Source organism: Haliotis cracherodii, unplaced genomic scaffold (genome assembly GCF_022045235.1).
Source record: "Haliotis cracherodii isolate W230 unplaced genomic scaffold, xgHalCrac1.p SCAF_24, whole genome shotgun sequence".
Taxonomy (NCBI): domain Eukaryota; kingdom Metazoa; phylum Mollusca; class Gastropoda; order Lepetellida; family Haliotidae; genus Haliotis; species Haliotis cracherodii.
The window spans coordinates 5,268,017-5,286,687 of record NW_027266280.1 but is presented as its reverse complement, the minus strand read 5'-3'; the positions used below and the strand labels follow the sequence as shown (position 1 = coordinate 5,286,687).

Sequence of the window (18,671 nt, the reverse complement as noted above, 5' to 3'; positions counted from 1 at the left end):
TTGTATAGTTAACAGTTAGTGACATTAGAGATAAAGAAGGGATGATTATCCTTGTGAATACTTGTTAATACGATCGACTCTGTCGGCCTGAGGTTTCGAGCAGCAAGGTTGAAGACTAGAACGAGCATCGTAAAGGTGAAAAACAAATTTCTGCTGTGGTTGGTTGTATCCTTATCCTTGGGAACACATTGACAAGTGATGGACTTTCATAAATATGGAATTAGAGATTAATAAAATACTCAAGTCTGAATGGAATGGTTTTATTACCGAGCTTGATACGGTAAGAACCGTTCTGTTGCTGAGTACGAAGGTGTTTTTTTGGGAGTATATGTTTTTATATTTGTTTATTTTCTAGAAATTTCGAGGTTTTTCTCGTTACTTCGATTATATTTTCGTTAATTCGATTATTTCCTCGTAATTTGGAATATTTTTTCATTATTTTACATTTATTTAAAAACACTTGAAATTTCATTTTGTTCCCTGCTGCTTCTATTCTTTTCTCGTTATTTCGAAAATTTTCTCGTAATTTCGAGTTTTCCAAGTTTATCTTGAAACACGAAATTTTGATTTTTCTTGTTATTTCAATTATTTTCTCGTAATTTCGATCATTTTCTCGATATTTCTAATTTATTTCAAAAGACTTGAAATTTCAAATCTTTCCTCATTGATAAACGTAAAATATCGGGAAAATATTCGAAATTACAAGAAAATAATCGAAGTAACGAGAAAGAACTCGTAATTTCTAGAAAACAATTAAAATAACGCCAAAAATATCGAAGCAACGAAGCAATTTCGAGTTTTTAAAAATAAACTTGATGTAACAAATAAAAAATATATATATTACGAGAAAATAATTGAACTAACGAAAAAAATCGATTAAGGAAAAATACAATTATACTACCAAAGTGACAACATTATGATTTTGTAGAAAAGAGCAAAGCGAAAGAAGAACAAAATGCGTATAGGATCTTGATCATGAATCTTCAAGCGTTTTACTGAAGTATCAGTTTGAGTAAGCAAAACAACTCTGTGGGCAATTCATTCAGTCAACGGAAACACCATCTAAAAAGCGATATTTTATATAAAGACATACTTCGGAGATGACAAGCAAGAGAGCGGTGAAGTATGGTATAGTGATTCACACGGTGGCTCGTGACTCCGAAAGCTTGTGTTCGATTCCCTACACTTGTACACCATGTGAAGCCCGTTACTAGAGTTCTCTAAGTCACGGGTTATTGTCTCGGAAGAAAACGCTCTGCATTCAATGGTTTCAACGCTGAATCTCGGCTAAATCATAGCCAAGCACATGTAAATGATAATGAGCTGAGGTGAGGTGAAATCTGGTTTCACGTCGCATACACTATTATACGTATGTAGCGACATGCCTGCGCTTGGTATGGCGTGGGGTAAAGACGTGTTGCACGGCACTGTGTCAATGGTAAGCCACACGGGACATATACAGAGTAACTTGTATTGTTGACGTGTTTCATGGCACTGTGTCAATGGTAAGCCACAAGTGACACATACAAAGTAACTTGTATTGTTGACGTGTCTCACGGCACTGTGTCAGTGGTAAGCCACACGGGACATATACAGCGTAACTTGTATTGTTGACGTGTTTCACGGCACTGTGTCCGTGGTAAGCCAAACGGGACATATACAGCGTAACTTGTATTGTTGTCGTGTTTCATGGCACTGTGTCAATGGTAAGCCAAACGGGACATATTCAGAGTAACTTGTATTGTTGACGTGTTTCACGGCACTGTGTCCGTGGTAAGCCAAACGGGACACATACAGCGTAACTTGTATTGTTGACGTGTTTCACGGCACTGTGTCAATGGTAAGCCACAAGTGACACATACAGAGTAACTTGTATTGTTGACGTGTTTCACGGCACTGTGTCAATGGTAAGCCACACGGGTCATATTCAGAGTAACTTGTATTGTTGACGTGTTTCACGGCACTGTGTCAATGGTAAGCCACACGGGACATATACCAAGTAACTTGTATTGTTGACGTGTTTCATGACACTGTGTCAATGGTAAGCCACACGGGACATATTCAGAGTAACTTGTATTGTTGACGTGTTTCACGACACTGTGTCAATGGTAAGCCAAACGAGACACATACAGAGTAACTTGTATTGTTGACGTGTTTCACGGCACTGTGTCAATGGTAAGCCACACGGGACATATACAGAGTAACTTGTATTGTTGACGTGTTTCATGGCACTGTGTCAGTGGTAAGCCACAAGTGACACATACAAAGTAACTTGTATTGTTGACGTGTCTCACGGCACTGTGTCAGTGGTAAGCCACACGGGACATATACAGCGTAACTTGTATTGTTGACGTGTTTCACGGCACTGTGTCCGTGGTAAGCCAAACGGGACATATACAGCATAACTTGTATTGTTGTCGTGTTTCATGGCACTGTGTCAATGGTAAGCCAAACGGGACATATTCAGAGTAACTTGTATTGTTGACGTGTTTCACGGCACTGTGTCCGTGGTAAGCCAAACGGGACACATACAGCGTAACTTGTATTGTTGACGTGTTTCACGGCACTGTGTCAATGGTAAGCCACAAGTGACACATACAGAGTAACTTGTATTGTTGACGTGTTTCACGGCACTGTGTCAATGGTAAGCCACACGGGTCATATTCAGAGTAACTTGTATTGTTGACGTGTTTCACGGCACTGTGTCAATGGTAAGCCACACGGGACATATACCAAGTAACTTGTATTGTTGACGTGTTTCATGACACTGTGTCAATGGTAAGCCACACGGGACATATTCAGAGTAACTTGTATTGTTGACGTGTTTCACGACACTGTGTCAATGGTAAGCCACACAGGACACATACAGAGTAACTTGTATTGTTGACGTGTTTCACGGCACTGTGTCAATGGTAAGCCACACGGGTCATATTCAGAGTAACTTGTATTGTTGACGTGTTTCACGGCACTGTGTCAATGGTAAGCCACAAGTGACACATACAAAGTAACTTGTATTGTTGACGTGTTTCACGGCACTGTGTCAATGGTAAGCCACACGGGACATATACATAGTAACTTGTATTGTTGACGTGTTTCACGACACTGTGTCAATGGTAAGCCACACGGGACACATACAGAGTAGCTTGTATTGTTGACGTGTTTCATGGCACTGTGTCAATGGTAAGCCACACGGGACATATACAGAGTAGCTTGTATTGTTGACGTGTTTCACGACACTGTGTCAATGGTAAGCCAAACGGGACACATACAGAGTAACTTGTATTGTTGACGTGTTTCACGGCACTGTGTCAATGGTAAGCCACACGGGATATATTCAGAGTAGCTTGTATTGTTGACGTGTTTCACGACACTGTGTCAATGGTAAGCCACACAGGACATATACAGAGTAACTTGTATTGTTGACGTGTTTCACGGCACTGTGTCAATGGTAAGCCACACGGGACACATACAGAGTAACTTGTATTGTTGACGTGTTTCATGGCACTGTGTCAATGGTAAGCCACAAGGGACATATTCAGAGTAACTTGTATTGTTGACGTGTTTCACGGCACTGTGTCAATGGTAAGCCACACGGGACATATACAGAGTAGCTTGTATTGTTGACGTGTTTCACGGCACTGTGTCAATGGTAAGCCACACGGGACATATTCAAAGTAGCTTGTGTTGTTGACGTGTTTTACGGGACTGTGTCAATGGTAAGCCACACGGGACATATACTGAGTAACTTGTATTGTTGACGTGTTTCACGGCACTGTGTCAATGGTAAGCCACACGGGACATATTCAGAGTAACTTGTATTGTTGACGTGTTTCACAGCACTGTGACAATGGTAAGCCACACGGGACATATACCAAGTAACTTGTATTTTTGACGTGTTGCACGGCACTGTGTCAATGGTAAGCCACACGGGACACATACAAAGTAACTTGTATTGTTGACGTGTTTCACGGCACTGTGTCAATGGTAAGCCACACGGGACATATACCAAGTAACTTGTATTGTTGACTTGTTTCATGACACTGTGTCAATGGTAAGCCACATGGGACATATACATAGTAACTTGTATTGTTGACGTGTTTCATGACACTGTGTCAATGGTAAGCCATACGGGACACATACAGATTAACTTGTATTGTTGACGTGTTTCATGACACTGTGTCAATGGTAAGCCACACGGGACACATACAGATTAACTTGTATTGTTGACGTGTTTCATGACACAATGTCAATGGTAAGCCACACGGGATACATACAGATTAACTTGTATTGTTGACGTGTTTCATGACACTGTGTCAATTTGTAAGCCACACGGGACACATACAGATTAACTTGTATTGTTGACGTGTTTCATGACACTGTGTCCATGTTAAGCCACAAGTGACACATACAGAGTAACTTGTATTGTTGACGTGTTTCATGGCACTGTGTCCATGGTAAGCCACACGGGACACATACAGCGTAACTTGTATTGTTGTTCAATCATGAATTTACATTTGTTGCCTCTCTATCAGCCTTTGCTAACACTAAAACGACTTTGCAGACTATTTACAACATATATCAGTATAGCAGCAAAGTATCTCCATACCTCCGTGGTGTGTACGTATGAAATAGAAGACAAAAATTACATGGCATATATAGTTTCGAAAATACATTTGCTGCGCAAACGAAAAGAAAGTAGACGCCAAAATCTGATGGTGGCTAGAAAACTAGAAAAGAAACAAACAAAAAATTGTTATTTGATGGCGATGTATTACATGCATCACATCAATGAGTATCTCACAACAGGTGACGTGCACATGATGCTTCGACGACCAATGTCGCTTTTTCCATTTTTTTTCTTTTAATTGCCCGACAGTTATGTTCTGAAACAATCTATTTTACTACCGAATGACAGCTTTCAAATATTTGAAATTGTTGACTTTTTGCCGAATGCTTATTATATATTTTCGACAAATAAGAAATGAAAACATATGTGCTGAAGGGGGTTCCTAAAAAAGTCCTCGTAGATGCACCTGTGTACCACCTGGGCGACACCTGCAATTCACATCTTGTAGTAAACATTTCTATGTATTGAACACATGGCCGTTAATGAAGTGATGATTGAGACGATCTTAGATCATTTATTACGCAAATGAAGCATGGGTCATAAATAGTTTTTTAAATGATGTTTTACACTTAATGTTGTTGCCATTATTATACAAATGTGCTTTAGTCATTGGCCTACATTGATACAAATTGTGAAGCCAATTTCTGGTGACTCCAGCCCGGATAATGCCGGAATATTACTAAAAGCGGCGTAGAAACCATACTCACGCACTCACTGTTACCGATAGCGCTTATCACTAGGGATCCAGTACTGTCGCCTCTTATCACTGCATTTATGACAAGGGACCCGCTACTAGTCGCCTCTTACCACTGCATTTATGACAAGCGACCCGCTACTAGTCGCCTCTTACAACTGTATTTATGACAAGGGACCCGCTACTAGTCGCCTCTTACCACTGCATTTATGACAAGGGACCCGCTACTAGTCGCCTCATACCACTGCATTTGTGACAAGGGACCCGCTACTAGTCGCCTCTTATCACTGCATTTATGACAAGCGACCCGCTACTAGTCGCTTCTTATCACTGCATTTATGACAAGGGACCCGCTACTAGTCGCCTCTTACAACTGTATTTATGACAAGGGACCCGCTACTAGTCGCCTCTTACCACTGCATTTATGACAAGCGACCCGCTACTAGTCGCCTCATACCACTGCATTTGTGACAAGGGACCCGCTACTAGTCGCCTCTTATCACTGCATTTATGACAAGCGACCGGCTACTAGTCGCTTCTTATCACTGCATTTATGACAAGGGACCCGCTACTAGTCGCCTCTTACAACTGTATTTATGACAAGGGACCCGCTACTAGTCGCCTCTTACCACTGCATTTATGACAAGCGACCGGCTACTAGTCGCTTCTTATCACTGCATTTATGACAAGGGACCCGCTACTAGTCGCCTCTGACAACTGTATTTATGACAAGGGACCCACTACTAGTCGCCTCTTACCACTGCATTTATGACAAGGGACCCGCTACTAGTCGCCTCTTACCACTGCATTTATGACAAGGGACCCGCTACTAGTCGCCTCATACCACTGCATTTGTGACAAGGGACCCGCTACTAGTCGCCTCTTATCACTGCATTTATGACAAGCGACCGGCTACTAGTCGCTTCTTATCACTGCATTTATGACAAGGGACCCGCTACTAGTCGCCTCTGACAACTGTATTTATGACAAGGGACCCGCTACTAGTCACCTCTTACCACTGCATTTATGACAAGGGACCCGCTACTAGTCGCCTCTTACCACTGCATTTATGACAAGGGACCCGCTACTAGTCGCCTCATACCACTGCATTTGTGACAAGGGACCCGCTACTAGTCGCCTCTTATCACTGCATTTATGACAAGCGACCGGCTACTAGTCGCTTCTTATCACTGCATTTATGACAAGGGACCCGCTACTAGTCGCCTCTTACAACTGTATTTATGACAAGGGACCCGCTACTAGTCGCCTCTTACCACTGCATTTATGACAAGGGACCCGCTACTAGTCGCCTCTTACCACTGTATTTATGACAAGGGACCCGCTACTAGTCGCCTCTTATCACTGCATTAATATTTATGACAAGGGACCCGCTACTAGTCGCCTCTTACCACTGCATTTATGACAAGCGACCCGCTACTAGTCGCCTCTTACAACTGTATTTATGACAAGGGACCCGCTACTAGTCGCCTCTTACCACTGCATTTATGACAAGGGACCCGCTACTAGTCGCCTCATACCACTGCATTTGTGACAAGGGACCCGCTACTAGTCGCCTCTTATCACTGCATTTATGACAAGCGACCGGCTACTAGTCGCTTCTTATCACTGCATTTATGACAAGGGACCCGCTACTAGTCACTTCTTACCACTGTATTTATGACAAGCGACCCGCTACTAGTCGCCTCTTATCACTGCATTTATGACAAGGGACCCGCTACTAGTCGCCTCTTATCACTGCATTAATATTTATGACAAGGGACCCACTACTAGTCGCCTCTTACCATTGCATTTATCACTAGGGACACGGGGTTGGTCTCTCTTACCACTGCACTTATGACAAGGGACCCGCTACTAGTCGCCTCTTACCACTGCACTTATGACAAGGGACCCGCTACTAGTCGCCTCTTATCACTGCACTTATGACAAGGGACACGCTACTAGTCGTCCCTTATCACTGCATTTATGATAATGGACCCGCTACTGGTCGCTCTTACCACTGCATTATGGCAGGCAACTCTTCCTTTTTTATTAGTCTGGTGCATAATTACATATTTCAAGTTTTGGGGACAATTTACTCTTTTCCTTAAAATTCCACCAATGTCAAATGGTAGGTACCCTACCGTTAGCGTTTATCAATAGGGACCAGTTATAAGTCGCTTCTTACCACTGACGTTTATCGCTGGAACCAGTTATAAGTCGCCTCTTACTACTGACGTTTATCACTGGCGACCAGTTATAAGTCGCTTCTTACCCCTGACGTTTATCGCTAGGGACCAGTTATAAGTCGCCTCTTACCACTGAAATTTATCGCTAGGGACCAGTTATAAGTCGCTTCTTAATTACCACTGACGTTTATCACCGGGGACCAGTTATAAGTCGCCTCATACTACTGACGTTTATCACTAGGGACCAGTTATAAGTCGCCTCTTACCACTGACGATTATCGCTGGGGACCAGTGATAAGTCGCTTCTTACCACTGACGTTTATCACTGGGGACCAGTTATAAGTCGCTTCTTACCACTGTCGTTTATCGCTAGGGACCAGTTATAAGTCCCCTCTTACAACTGACGTTTATCACTGGAACCAGTTATAAGTCGCCTCTTACCACTGACGTTTATCACTGGGGACCAGCTATCAGTCGCTTCTTACCACTGACGTTCATCGCTAGGGACCAGTTATAAGTCGCTTCTTACCACTGACGTTTATCACTAGGGACCAGTTATAAGTCGCTTCTTACCACTGACGTTTATCACCGGGGACCAGTTATAAGTGGCCTCTTACCACTGACGTTTATATCTAGGGACCAGTTATAAGTCGTCTCTTACCACTGACGTTTGTCGCTAGGGACCAGTTATAAGTCACTTCTTACCACTGTCGTTTATCACTCGGGACCAGTTATAAGTCGCCTCTTACAACTGACGTTTATCACTGGAACCAGTTATAAGTCGCCTCTTACCACTGACGTTTATCACTGGCGACCAGTTATAACTCGCTTCTTACCCCTGACATTTATCGCTAGGGACCAGTTATAAGTCGCCTCTTACCACTGACATTTATCGCTAGGGACCAGTTATAAGTCGCTTCTTAATCACCACTGACGTTTATCACAGGGGACCAGTTATAAGTCGCTTCTTACCACTGTCGTTTATCGCTAGGGACCAGTTATAAGTCGCCTCTTACCACTGACGTTTATCGCTAGGGACCAGTTATAAGTCGCCTCTTACCACTGACGTTTATCACTAGGTACCGGTTATAAGTCGGTTCTTAACTACCACCGACGTTTATCTCTAGGGACCAGTGATAAGTCGCCTCTTACCACTGACGTTTATCACCGGGGACCAGTTATAAGTCGCTTCTTACCACTGACGTTTATCGCTAGGGACCAGTTATAAGTCGCCTCTTACTACTGACGTTTATCACTTGGGACGAGTTATAAGTCGCCTCTTACCACTGACGTTTATCACCGGGGACCCAATACTATTTATCTCCTACACTAGCATTTATCCCTAAATACACAAACACGTTCCTCAACATATTCAAGAGTTTCTATTTGTTTGTAAAAGCAAAAAGCAGTCATTGCACTAGAATCCATTGCGATCCTCATATATGTTTTATTATTAGAACAGAAGCATTGCAACAAGATAAAACTGAGACAAGATTAACCCTTAAAATGTGGTGTGAGCAATAATACAATAGCTTTGTTCTGAGAAATTACCAGCGGCTAAAACCAATTAAAGCCTACGGCATTTGTTCAAACATATTGCCATTGTTGTTGTTGTAACGCGTGAATAGGCCTGGAATGTTCAATGGCATTGAGACGTCGATAGAACAGGAAGATGTGAAACATTAATGTGTCAACCAATTCATCATGATGTCATTTATAAAATGACATATATTCTGAACATGTGTTTATTCCAGACATTACTCAAAATATAAGAACAATTTGACTGCCGGAGACGCTGAATTTAATGAAGCAAACTCTGTTATTAATAAATGTATTTCTTTAAAAAGTGACCGATGAAATATCCTCACGAAAACGTACGTGATTAGTTCTGTAAACATAAATCATCAACGCCAGAGAATAACCAGTCTTGCTTATCTTCCAAAATAAATTCCATTGGGTCTAAAAGACAAAATGTTAGAAGTAAACAAAATAAGCATAAATAAAACATGGATGAATCACTGAAAATCAGTGACAATACCAACTGTTTGGAGCTAACGAAACTACCACAAAACGCACTATTCAACGGCAACAAAACATTCTACCACGGATCCCAAAACTGCAGCAGCGCGTACAATCGTTGGGATGGTGATCCAGCCGAAAACATATCTCTCAATTTTGTGTCAGTTTAAATGTAACTTTTATTCAGCGAATTTGTCGATTATTAAAATTAAACGATGGATCGATTTAGGCATGCTATTGACATCGCAATCGTAAATCGATTCTGCTTTTTCCTGTTAATATCTAAAGATTACGTATTAAAACAAATATATGCAGCAAAGAAGGTTTGGGTGATCCTGACACGGTCAGGCTGGTTAGGCCCATAATCAGCTCAGGGCCCTTGCCCCCTCTACACGCAGCTCAGATAGCGAATGGAACTTTTCCTGTAAGCGCTGCCTCGTCGAGCTATGTTAAAAGTATGCAAAAGCACATCTTCAAAAAAGAGGAATCTTAGACAGGGACTGTCTACAACATACACATCTCTTTTGGTGTCAGTTTTGATATATAGCTGTTGTATAATACCATCAGGCCTTTGTGACCACATTGACAAATAACGGTAAAAACAATGACAATAGTCATACGATTGCATTGTGCACGTGCGTCAAGCGCATGTGACACGCGATGCTAATTACGCATGTCCGTAGATCTGTCATGTGTGATACTCCCGATGCTGTCACCCATCAGACTGACCACAATGTAACGGTTACGATATATTGTTACACCCCAGGCGCTGAAAGTGTGATTTATTGTACTAATGATGCTGACCTCACATGTGACGTAGGTCAATATTACGTCATGAGAGTGACAAAAACACCGTGCATGCATGTTCAACAGTCACTGCAGAACACAGACCAAGCTGTGGAGTCGACTGTAAGTGTTTTTGCTATTTCATCCGTGCTTACGTTTAACCGTTAAGGTGTATCGAACTCCCTTTTGATGATTCTGTAATGTGTGTAGTGAATCAGTATTGTTATGTACGGCTGCAGAATTTTATCTACATATCGTGCCGAACTTGAGGTAAATATCGGCAGATTTTTCAATGCAAGTACGATAATCGGAACACATACATGTAGCTGGTGATGTTTAACGGTTTTCTGAATCGTTATGGGCAGGAGGGGTAATCGAGTTAATATGAATGGATTTCATTTCTAAATTCAATGATTATTTGCATTTTAATAATTTTAATGGAGCATATGAAAATGATAATTGGCTTTATAACTTTAATGATGAAGATAAATTTGTACATATAATTAATGAAAGAAAAGTACGAAGCCTTTTAGCCTCAAGACTTTTTAAAATGTTTAGAACAAGGCAAAAAGGTTATCTTGATTTTATACAACCAATTATGTTTTTGGTATAATTTGATTTTAGTGCCTCATAGGCTTATTTGTGGCTCGACGCACTGTAATTTATATGAATACATCATGCATATTTTACATGTTCAACTACTTCTACTTCTGCTACTACTACTACTACTACTACTGCTATTACTACTACTGCTACTGCTACTGCTGCTACTACTACTGCTATTACTACTACTACTACTACTACTACTGCTACTACTACCGAGGGATTCACGCTTTCAATTCCCCACATTTCTGATTTCGCCTGTGATATGGCTCGAATATTGCTAAATGCGGCTTAAAATCCCACTCACTCAGTCACGAAATCGTTATGGTTGCAGAATGTTTTTCTTATGTTGATTATCGTCTTGCTATCAAAATACATTATTGCTCCTCACGTGTACTAAAGATCATGTATATGTTTATATAATGAAACTCTACCGTGCTCAATTTGCTGGCATTCCGTCTACCATGGGACTTTGGACGATATGCGTATGTGAAGAAAAGAAACTTACAAATCTCTTTTTGATAGTGTGACTGTTTCCTATCACAGGTACACATTATGAAGAAAGTAAACAACACGATGTATACGGCTCTCGGCGTGTTCGTCCTTGCGAGTATAACGACATATGGTGAGTTCCCTCAATGAACATATTGCTCAGAAGAATTATGTGTTTGACATCAATTAACCCTACAGATAACTGTACAACATGAACCTGGTTGGTGTATATACTTTTGATTTGCGTTTTTATCATTGCATCGGTCATTTTGATTGGGTGGAGAGAAAGATCCTTATCCTGGCAAAATGATTACATCAATTTTTAATATTAATAGTACGCTCAATTTCAACACTGTTAACATATTTTGGCAAACACATAACTTAATATCTGTGTCAATTAAACGGTGTTTCGCAGAGTATAACGAAAGAAACCTCGAAAACTGGACTTACTGACACGATTTTTCCAAAACCGTTTCTTCAACATTTTTAGCAATACTATGCAAAGTAAGCGCCAAGATAAGGATTATCTATTGGATGAGAAAATGTGATAAACTTTCTGACATTTAAGTCTATGTGACAAGTAAAGTACGATACCCGTATCCAATACATCACCATCGAACAACCACTCTTGTTTGTTTCATTTTTAAGCCCCATCAAACATGGGTGTTTACATCAGTGTTTAATTAACAAAAGCGTTTACAATATATTGTCTTCTCTTCAGTGACTGGCAGTACAGACATGTTATCCCGAAGCTCTGGAAAAGATTCAGTTGAAGAAAAAGTTTATCATAGTAAGTTGTATCATTGCATCTTGAGACCTGTGAAGATCCGGGGTAGAATAGGTCTTCAGCAACCCATGCTTGCCGTAAAAGGTGACTATGGTTGTTGTAAGAGGCGACTAACGGGACCGGGTGGTCAGACTCGCGGACTTTGTTGATGCATGTCATCGTATTCTTATAACATGGATCGATGCTCATGATATCAATGTCTTGTCCAGACTTTATTATTTACAGACCGCCGTCACATAGCTGGAATATTGTTGAGTGCGGCGTTAAACCACAAAGAAACAAACATTGCATCCTGACGTACCTGAGAGTCAGATAATGCACGGAAAGTATTGACCGTCTACTATTTCTCTTGTTTTCAAAAGATACTGATTTTTACACATGATTCATGATATAGTTATTAATGCATATCAAACACCAACATTGAAAATATTCCAACGAGTTCGCGAAGTATTGTTTATCAATGCATAATCCTTGACAATATATAAACTAAAACTGGTTATATTGAAGATTCCATTTTATGATAGAACAGTAGTGTGAGTTAGTAAGCGAGTTAGGACTCAATGTTGATCATCTTGTTGTTGCCGTGTTCAACCGTATGCAAAAGTTGTTCCACACTTTGGAGGTGCATCTGTCGATATCCTAACAGTTTTGGACGTGAAGCCTCGGGTGGGTAAAACACCCCATGTAGCTCTGGAGGACTTAAAAAACATTAAAAGAGTGTATGTATAACCCACTTTCGGTCGAGTTTACCTCAATGACTCTATACTCACCGCCAAAAGAAACGCAAACCATAGAAACATATTGAGAAGAATGTACGTTAAGAAAAGATGTTTCAAATGTGCACCACTTAATGACAAAACTTACAATCAGTCAGGTGTTACTACAGTATCTTTATTGTTATCACGATATGCTGCACGTGATTTCCAAACTTTACAGCTAAACCTGCAAGAAACAAATGGTCCATCTCGAGTCATGGATCAATGACGTCACATGTGATGCGTTCATGAGCGTCGGTTCACACAACATAACAGTAACTTCGTTTGTGCATCGAACCAATCTAATATCTCTTGAATATGAGAAATTCTTTATATATTAACCAACATGTGTGGTATTCGCGTTTCTTTTGTCGGTGAGTATATTTTGGACACCCACACTTTCAGACCCTGTAAGACTCTTATCATTGTTTTCAGTACTCCAGTACGTGACTTTTAAATATGACCGTGTTGCACGTGCTGTACGTATTGCACGTGCTATATGTGTTGCACGTGCTGATTCACTAGTACAATGCTTATACGCGACAGGAGCAGTACGTGGTAACTGTTGCCTAACTGTCGGTCTCAGTGAAACGTTTATCAGCGATATACAGTCAATACACATCCAGTCAGTACGTTTCCCTGACAACGACAGTTGTATCGGTCAATACACCTACACTTTTAACAAAGGAAGGGCGCTGGGGTAAAACGTTCGCTCGTGACGCCGAAGATCCGGGTTCGATTCCCTACATTGGTACAATGTGTGAGAATAATTTCTGGTGCCCCCCGCCGTGATATTGCTGGACTATTGCTAAAAGCGGCGTAAAAACACCACACTCACTCACTCATTTTAACAAAGGGAGCCATGACAACGAGACCGGAAGTGTGTGTCAGAAATAACATGAGTTATGAGAGATACATTTGATTGTGAGTGCGGAAGCGAATGATCGCGGCACGAAAGGGTGGCACTTTCATCGGAGTAGTAAATGATTTGGCAATGGTACTGACACAATATAAGGCAGTTTAAATGCAATATCCTCATTGTTTTGTTATATTTCAGGACAGAAACGACAGGCTGGTCCCATGCCGTTCCGCCATGGATTTCCCTTTCCACCTTCAATGGGAGAAATGGGTATGTACAACGTTTTGTGTAATGTCACATTTTGAACATTTTTTTTACATTGAATATTAACACAGTGTGAATTACAGGCATTTCAGAAACAAGTCTGAAAAACCAATTCCAGAACTATAACCTTCGACACTTTTGTCGCCTGAGCCTTGTCAGTTGAATATACGTATGTTGAATTGCTGGCTGTTGAAGTCAACACAAGATCACAAATCAAGTGGGAGAAATTATTTTCGTAAAAATGTAAATGCTATTACCCAATAGTACGACTGAAACCCATTTCAGGGACGGCAGGGTAGCCTAGTGGTAAAAGCGTTGCTCGTCACGCATTAGACCCGGGTTCGATTTGTGAAGACCTTTGTCGGTGTCCCCCGCCGTCATATTGCTGGTATATTGCTAAAAGCGGGGTAAAACAGAACTCAATCAACACATACATGACGCATGTTCGTCTAGGGGTCGGCACTCAGTTAGTCTAATGGATATTTTCAGGCATGCCGAACCCTTTTAGGGGCAGTTTTGGAAGAAGGCCCTTCAACTCACCGTTTCCGGGAAGAATGTCCATGCCAGGATTCCGACAAACAGGAGGGACAAGGCAACAGGGAAGTCGCTTCTTCCCGAGACAGTCAGGTGGTTTCCCGAATATGAGACGACCCTCCTCAAACACAGCAGCACCAGGACCGGCGCCAACTATGATGCCACAGCCACGCCGAAACACACCGATGATGCAAGCTCCCAATATGCTTCGTACCCCAAGGCGCATGGGACAGAGCATGCAACAGACCAAAACAGCCTCTATCTCAAACATGGAATCAGCACAGCAGATCAAGACAGTCTCAACAGAAAATCTGCGCCCACAAGAAGGAAATGCCCGCGGTTCTATGGAAATGAGTCAATTACAAAATACTACCCTCATGTCGAATGGTGATCAGGCTCCCCTTCGAGATCATGCGTCTCTCCGTGATCAAGCCTCTCGTCGTGATCAAACAACTGTCCGTGAGCAAGCATATCCCCGTGATCAAATATCCCTCCGTAATCAAGCGTCTCTCCGTAATCAAGCATCTCCACGTGATCAAACAACCGTCCGTGAGCAAGCATCTCCCCGTGATCAAACATCCCTCCGTAATCAAGCATCTCTCCGTAATCAAGCATCTCTCCGTAATCAAGCATCCCCACGTGATCAAACAACCCTCCGTGAGCAAACATCTCCCCGTGATCAAACGTCCCTCCGTAATCAAGCATCTCCACGTGATCAAACAATCGTCCGTGAGCAAACATCTCCCCGTGATCAAACGTCCCTCCGTAATCAAGCATCTCTCCGTAATCAAGCATCCCCACGTGATCAAACTTATCTCCGTAATGAAGCAGCCCTCCGTGATCAAGCTTCTCGCCGTGATCAAACAACCGTCCGTGATCAAGCATCCCCCCGTGATCAAGCATCTGCCCGTAATCAAGCATCTCCACGTGATCAAACAACCGCCCGTGAGCAATCTTTTCCCCGGGATCAAACTTCTCTCCGTAATCAAGCATCGCTGCGTGAGCAAACATCTCCCCGTGATCAAGCTTCTCGCCGTGATCAAACTTCTCTCCGTAATCAAGCATCGCTGCGTGATCAAACATCTCCCCGTGATCAAACTTCTCTTCGTAATCAAGCATCACCTCGTGATCAAATGACTCTTCGTAATCCAACCCAAATGGACAATGCTGGCAATGCAAAGACCAATTTCCCCCAAACGCCCGAACCAGATATGTTAGCTGCCGAAACAAGCAATATGCTTGGAGGTGCTAAAGTGCTTGAAATCAGCTTTGTTCCCTCTGGAAGTCAAGCGATGTCCATGCAACCCTCATGGGTCGTCAGTCAGCCGGACGGGAAGATGACACGTCCTGACAGACAAATCGTCTCCAATTCCAATAACTTAGACCAGTTATTCATAAACAAGCCACAATCAGTTGGATTTGGAAGAACAGACACTACTGGTAACATTGGAAATGCAGCCGATCTATCATCAAATCTTCAAAACTCTATGTCAGAAATGATGTCACCAATGTCATCAGCAAATCGAGGAACAGCTGCACAGGACTTTCCGCAAGAAGGGCAAAATATGATAGGTATGATGGATGCCACAGGGTCTTCTATGAATGGTGGCCGAGGGCAAATGAGGAACAATATAGATGGATTTGTAACATCCGTTAATAATATAAATGGACCACTGACTGGAAATATTGGTGGATCCACCGCACAAGACTTTCAGCAACAAGGACGGGATTGGACGGGTATGATGGATTCTACAGGCTCTACCAATACTGGTGGCCGAGGACAAATCTTGAACAATCTTGATGGATTTTCGAATTCCTTCACTGCTGTTGACGGCAGTATGATTGGAAATATGGGTGGTTCGACCGCACAAGACTTTCAGCAACAAGGACGGGATTTGGTTGGCATGATGGATGCTGCAGGGTCTTCCATGACTGGTAGCAGGGGGCAAATGAGGAACAATATAAATGGATTTGCATCATCCATGAATACTATAGACGGAGCTCTGACCGGAAATATGGGTGGATCAGCTGCTCAGGATTTTCAACAAATGGGACAAAATATGATGGGTGTGATGGATGCTGACAGAAGGCAAATGAGGAACAATATAGATGGATTTGGAACATCCATAAATACTCTTGACGGAAGTATGACGGGAAATATGGGTGGATCAACTGCACAAGATTTCCAACAGCTGGGACAAAATATGATAGGAATGATGGATGCGTCAGGGTCTTTTATGACTGAAGGCCAAGGGCAAAGGATGAACAATGTGGACGGATTTTCAAATTCCTTAAATAATGTTGATGTAAGCTTATCAAGAAGCAGAGACTTTATGCGATCAAGCCAAGATATGCTGGGTATGCTGGATCCAAGTGGATCATCAAATGCCGGTGGTCAAGGTGCAACAAACTTTGATACTCTTAACGGACGCATGGATGTACGTCGATCACATATAAACGACTTTCAGCAAGCCGATCAGAATATGATGGGTTTGACAGTAGAACAAGTTCCACTGGCCAATGGACCAATCGAAATGGGCACATCATCCGGTGAAAGCAGGCATGTCGGCTCAGGGAGCAATAATGATATGTCCAATGCAATGTTTGATGGAAATTCTCAAATTCTTTCTTCCATGGATATTCACGGACTGACCTCTAGAAATGGACAAGGACTTTCATCCACGAATAGCAACATCTTTTCCCCATCAGGATCACCTGTGATGGATATGAACAGACAAGCCTTTATGGATACTCGTGGCTTTACAGACCAAAATGGATCTCCAATGATGGATGGGGGGTATCGTGGTGCGCAAGACTCGACAGGACTGTCTGGTCCAAATAGTAACTTGATGGACTTTAACAGAGATTCTACATCTCACATTCCCATGGCAAGATGGGCAGATTCACCTTCAGGTATCAGTCGCAACACAAATAACGTAGGAAACTCTCCTTCCCAAGTTGATGTGAATCAGCCTGGATCACCTGTGACAGCTGTCGAGTCCTTTATGAATGCCCGTGGCTACTCGGACGTAACCGGACCTGTAATGATGGATGGTGGCATTCTTGATGCTGGAACAATGGCACGACTAAATAGTCAGAACGGTAATGTGCATTCAAACAGCGAATATCTATCAAGACCATTAGAATCCAATGCCAACACAAATGGAAATTCCGCCAGGGACCGAAGTGATTTTCTCACCATTGATATGGCTGGTTCATTACCTTCTCAAATGGACAGTACTCAGTATGGGTCATCTGTAATGAATGGTCTGTCTTTTAGTAATTCTCGTAGGTTCACCAACACAGACGCAGCTGGATCTTTCATGGCGGAGGGGGGCAATCGTGGAGCTCCAGCTTTCCCAGAAGCAAGTGGTTAGATGAACATTGATTCAGCGAGTATTTCCTTGAGGTCACAGCCACCTTCGAGGAATTCGAGGAGCAATAGTTAATTGGACTTTTACTCCAATCAGTAAAAAACGTTTATGGTTGTCATTTATTTATGCCATGAACATATTTTGTGTCTTAAAAAAGGACCAATCACAAATATATTGTTGGCTAGCGTTAATAAGGGTGTCTGTGTATAAACAATGTCTGCTTTCTATCCAATAATGCATATGTTGTTGAACCTGTACATATTTAGTCTATGAATAAAATGCTATTGTTCAAACAGGTGTGAGTGTTATTAATTCAAGGTAGCATATGTGTCAGAAACGAACCAATCCTCATGCCAGGGAAGTCTGGTAACCCTAAAAGACGTCCAACCAAACAATTCCGTATTAATGAATGATGGATACAGACTTATAGGCTTTTGATATGTTTAAGACCTCAACCTCGAGATGGTCACAGTGTTTCCTAAAGACTCCCATCACCGATCAAAACATGCGTACTGCTATAATTCCCAAGGGGCGGTCGGGTAGCCTAGTGGTTAAAGCGTTCGCTCGTCACGCCGAAGACCCGGGTTCGATTCCCGACATGGGTACAATGTGTGAAGCCTATTTCTGGTGTCCCCCGCCGTGATATTGCTGGAATATGATATTGCTAAAAGCGGCGTAAAACCGTACTCAC

At 42.1% G+C, this 18,671-nt stretch overlaps 2 protein-coding genes across 2 annotated transcripts; one reads left to right on the top strand and one right to left on the bottom strand.

The window, feature by feature from the left end:
• Positions 1-14,981: 14,981 nt before the first annotated feature.
• On the bottom strand, positions 14,982-15,725 carry LOC139472183 (uncharacterized). The gene has a single exon (XM_071254559.1). It carries the CDS (start codon positions 15,723-15,725, stop codon positions 14,982-14,984), a length of 744 nt encoding a protein of 247 aa, XP_071110660.1.
• A 38-nt stretch (positions 15,726-15,763) lies between these two features.
• Positions 15,764-17,983, top strand: LOC139472182 (uncharacterized). Its single transcript, XM_071254558.1, has one exon. The coding sequence runs from the start codon at positions 15,764-15,766 to the stop codon at positions 17,981-17,983; it is 2,220 nt and encodes a 739-aa protein (XP_071110659.1).
• The last annotated feature ends 688 nt before the right edge of the window (positions 17,984-18,671 follow it).

Excerpts from the sequence above, each read along its gene's own strand:
- LOC139472183 (XM_071254559.1), bottom strand. The coding sequence starts at position 15,725 with ATGCTTGATTACGAAGAGAAGTTTGATCACGGGGAGATGTTTGATCAC.
- LOC139472182 (XM_071254558.1), top strand. The coding sequence starts at position 15,764 with ATGGACAATGCTGGCAATGCAAAGACCAATTTCCCCCAAACGCCCGAA.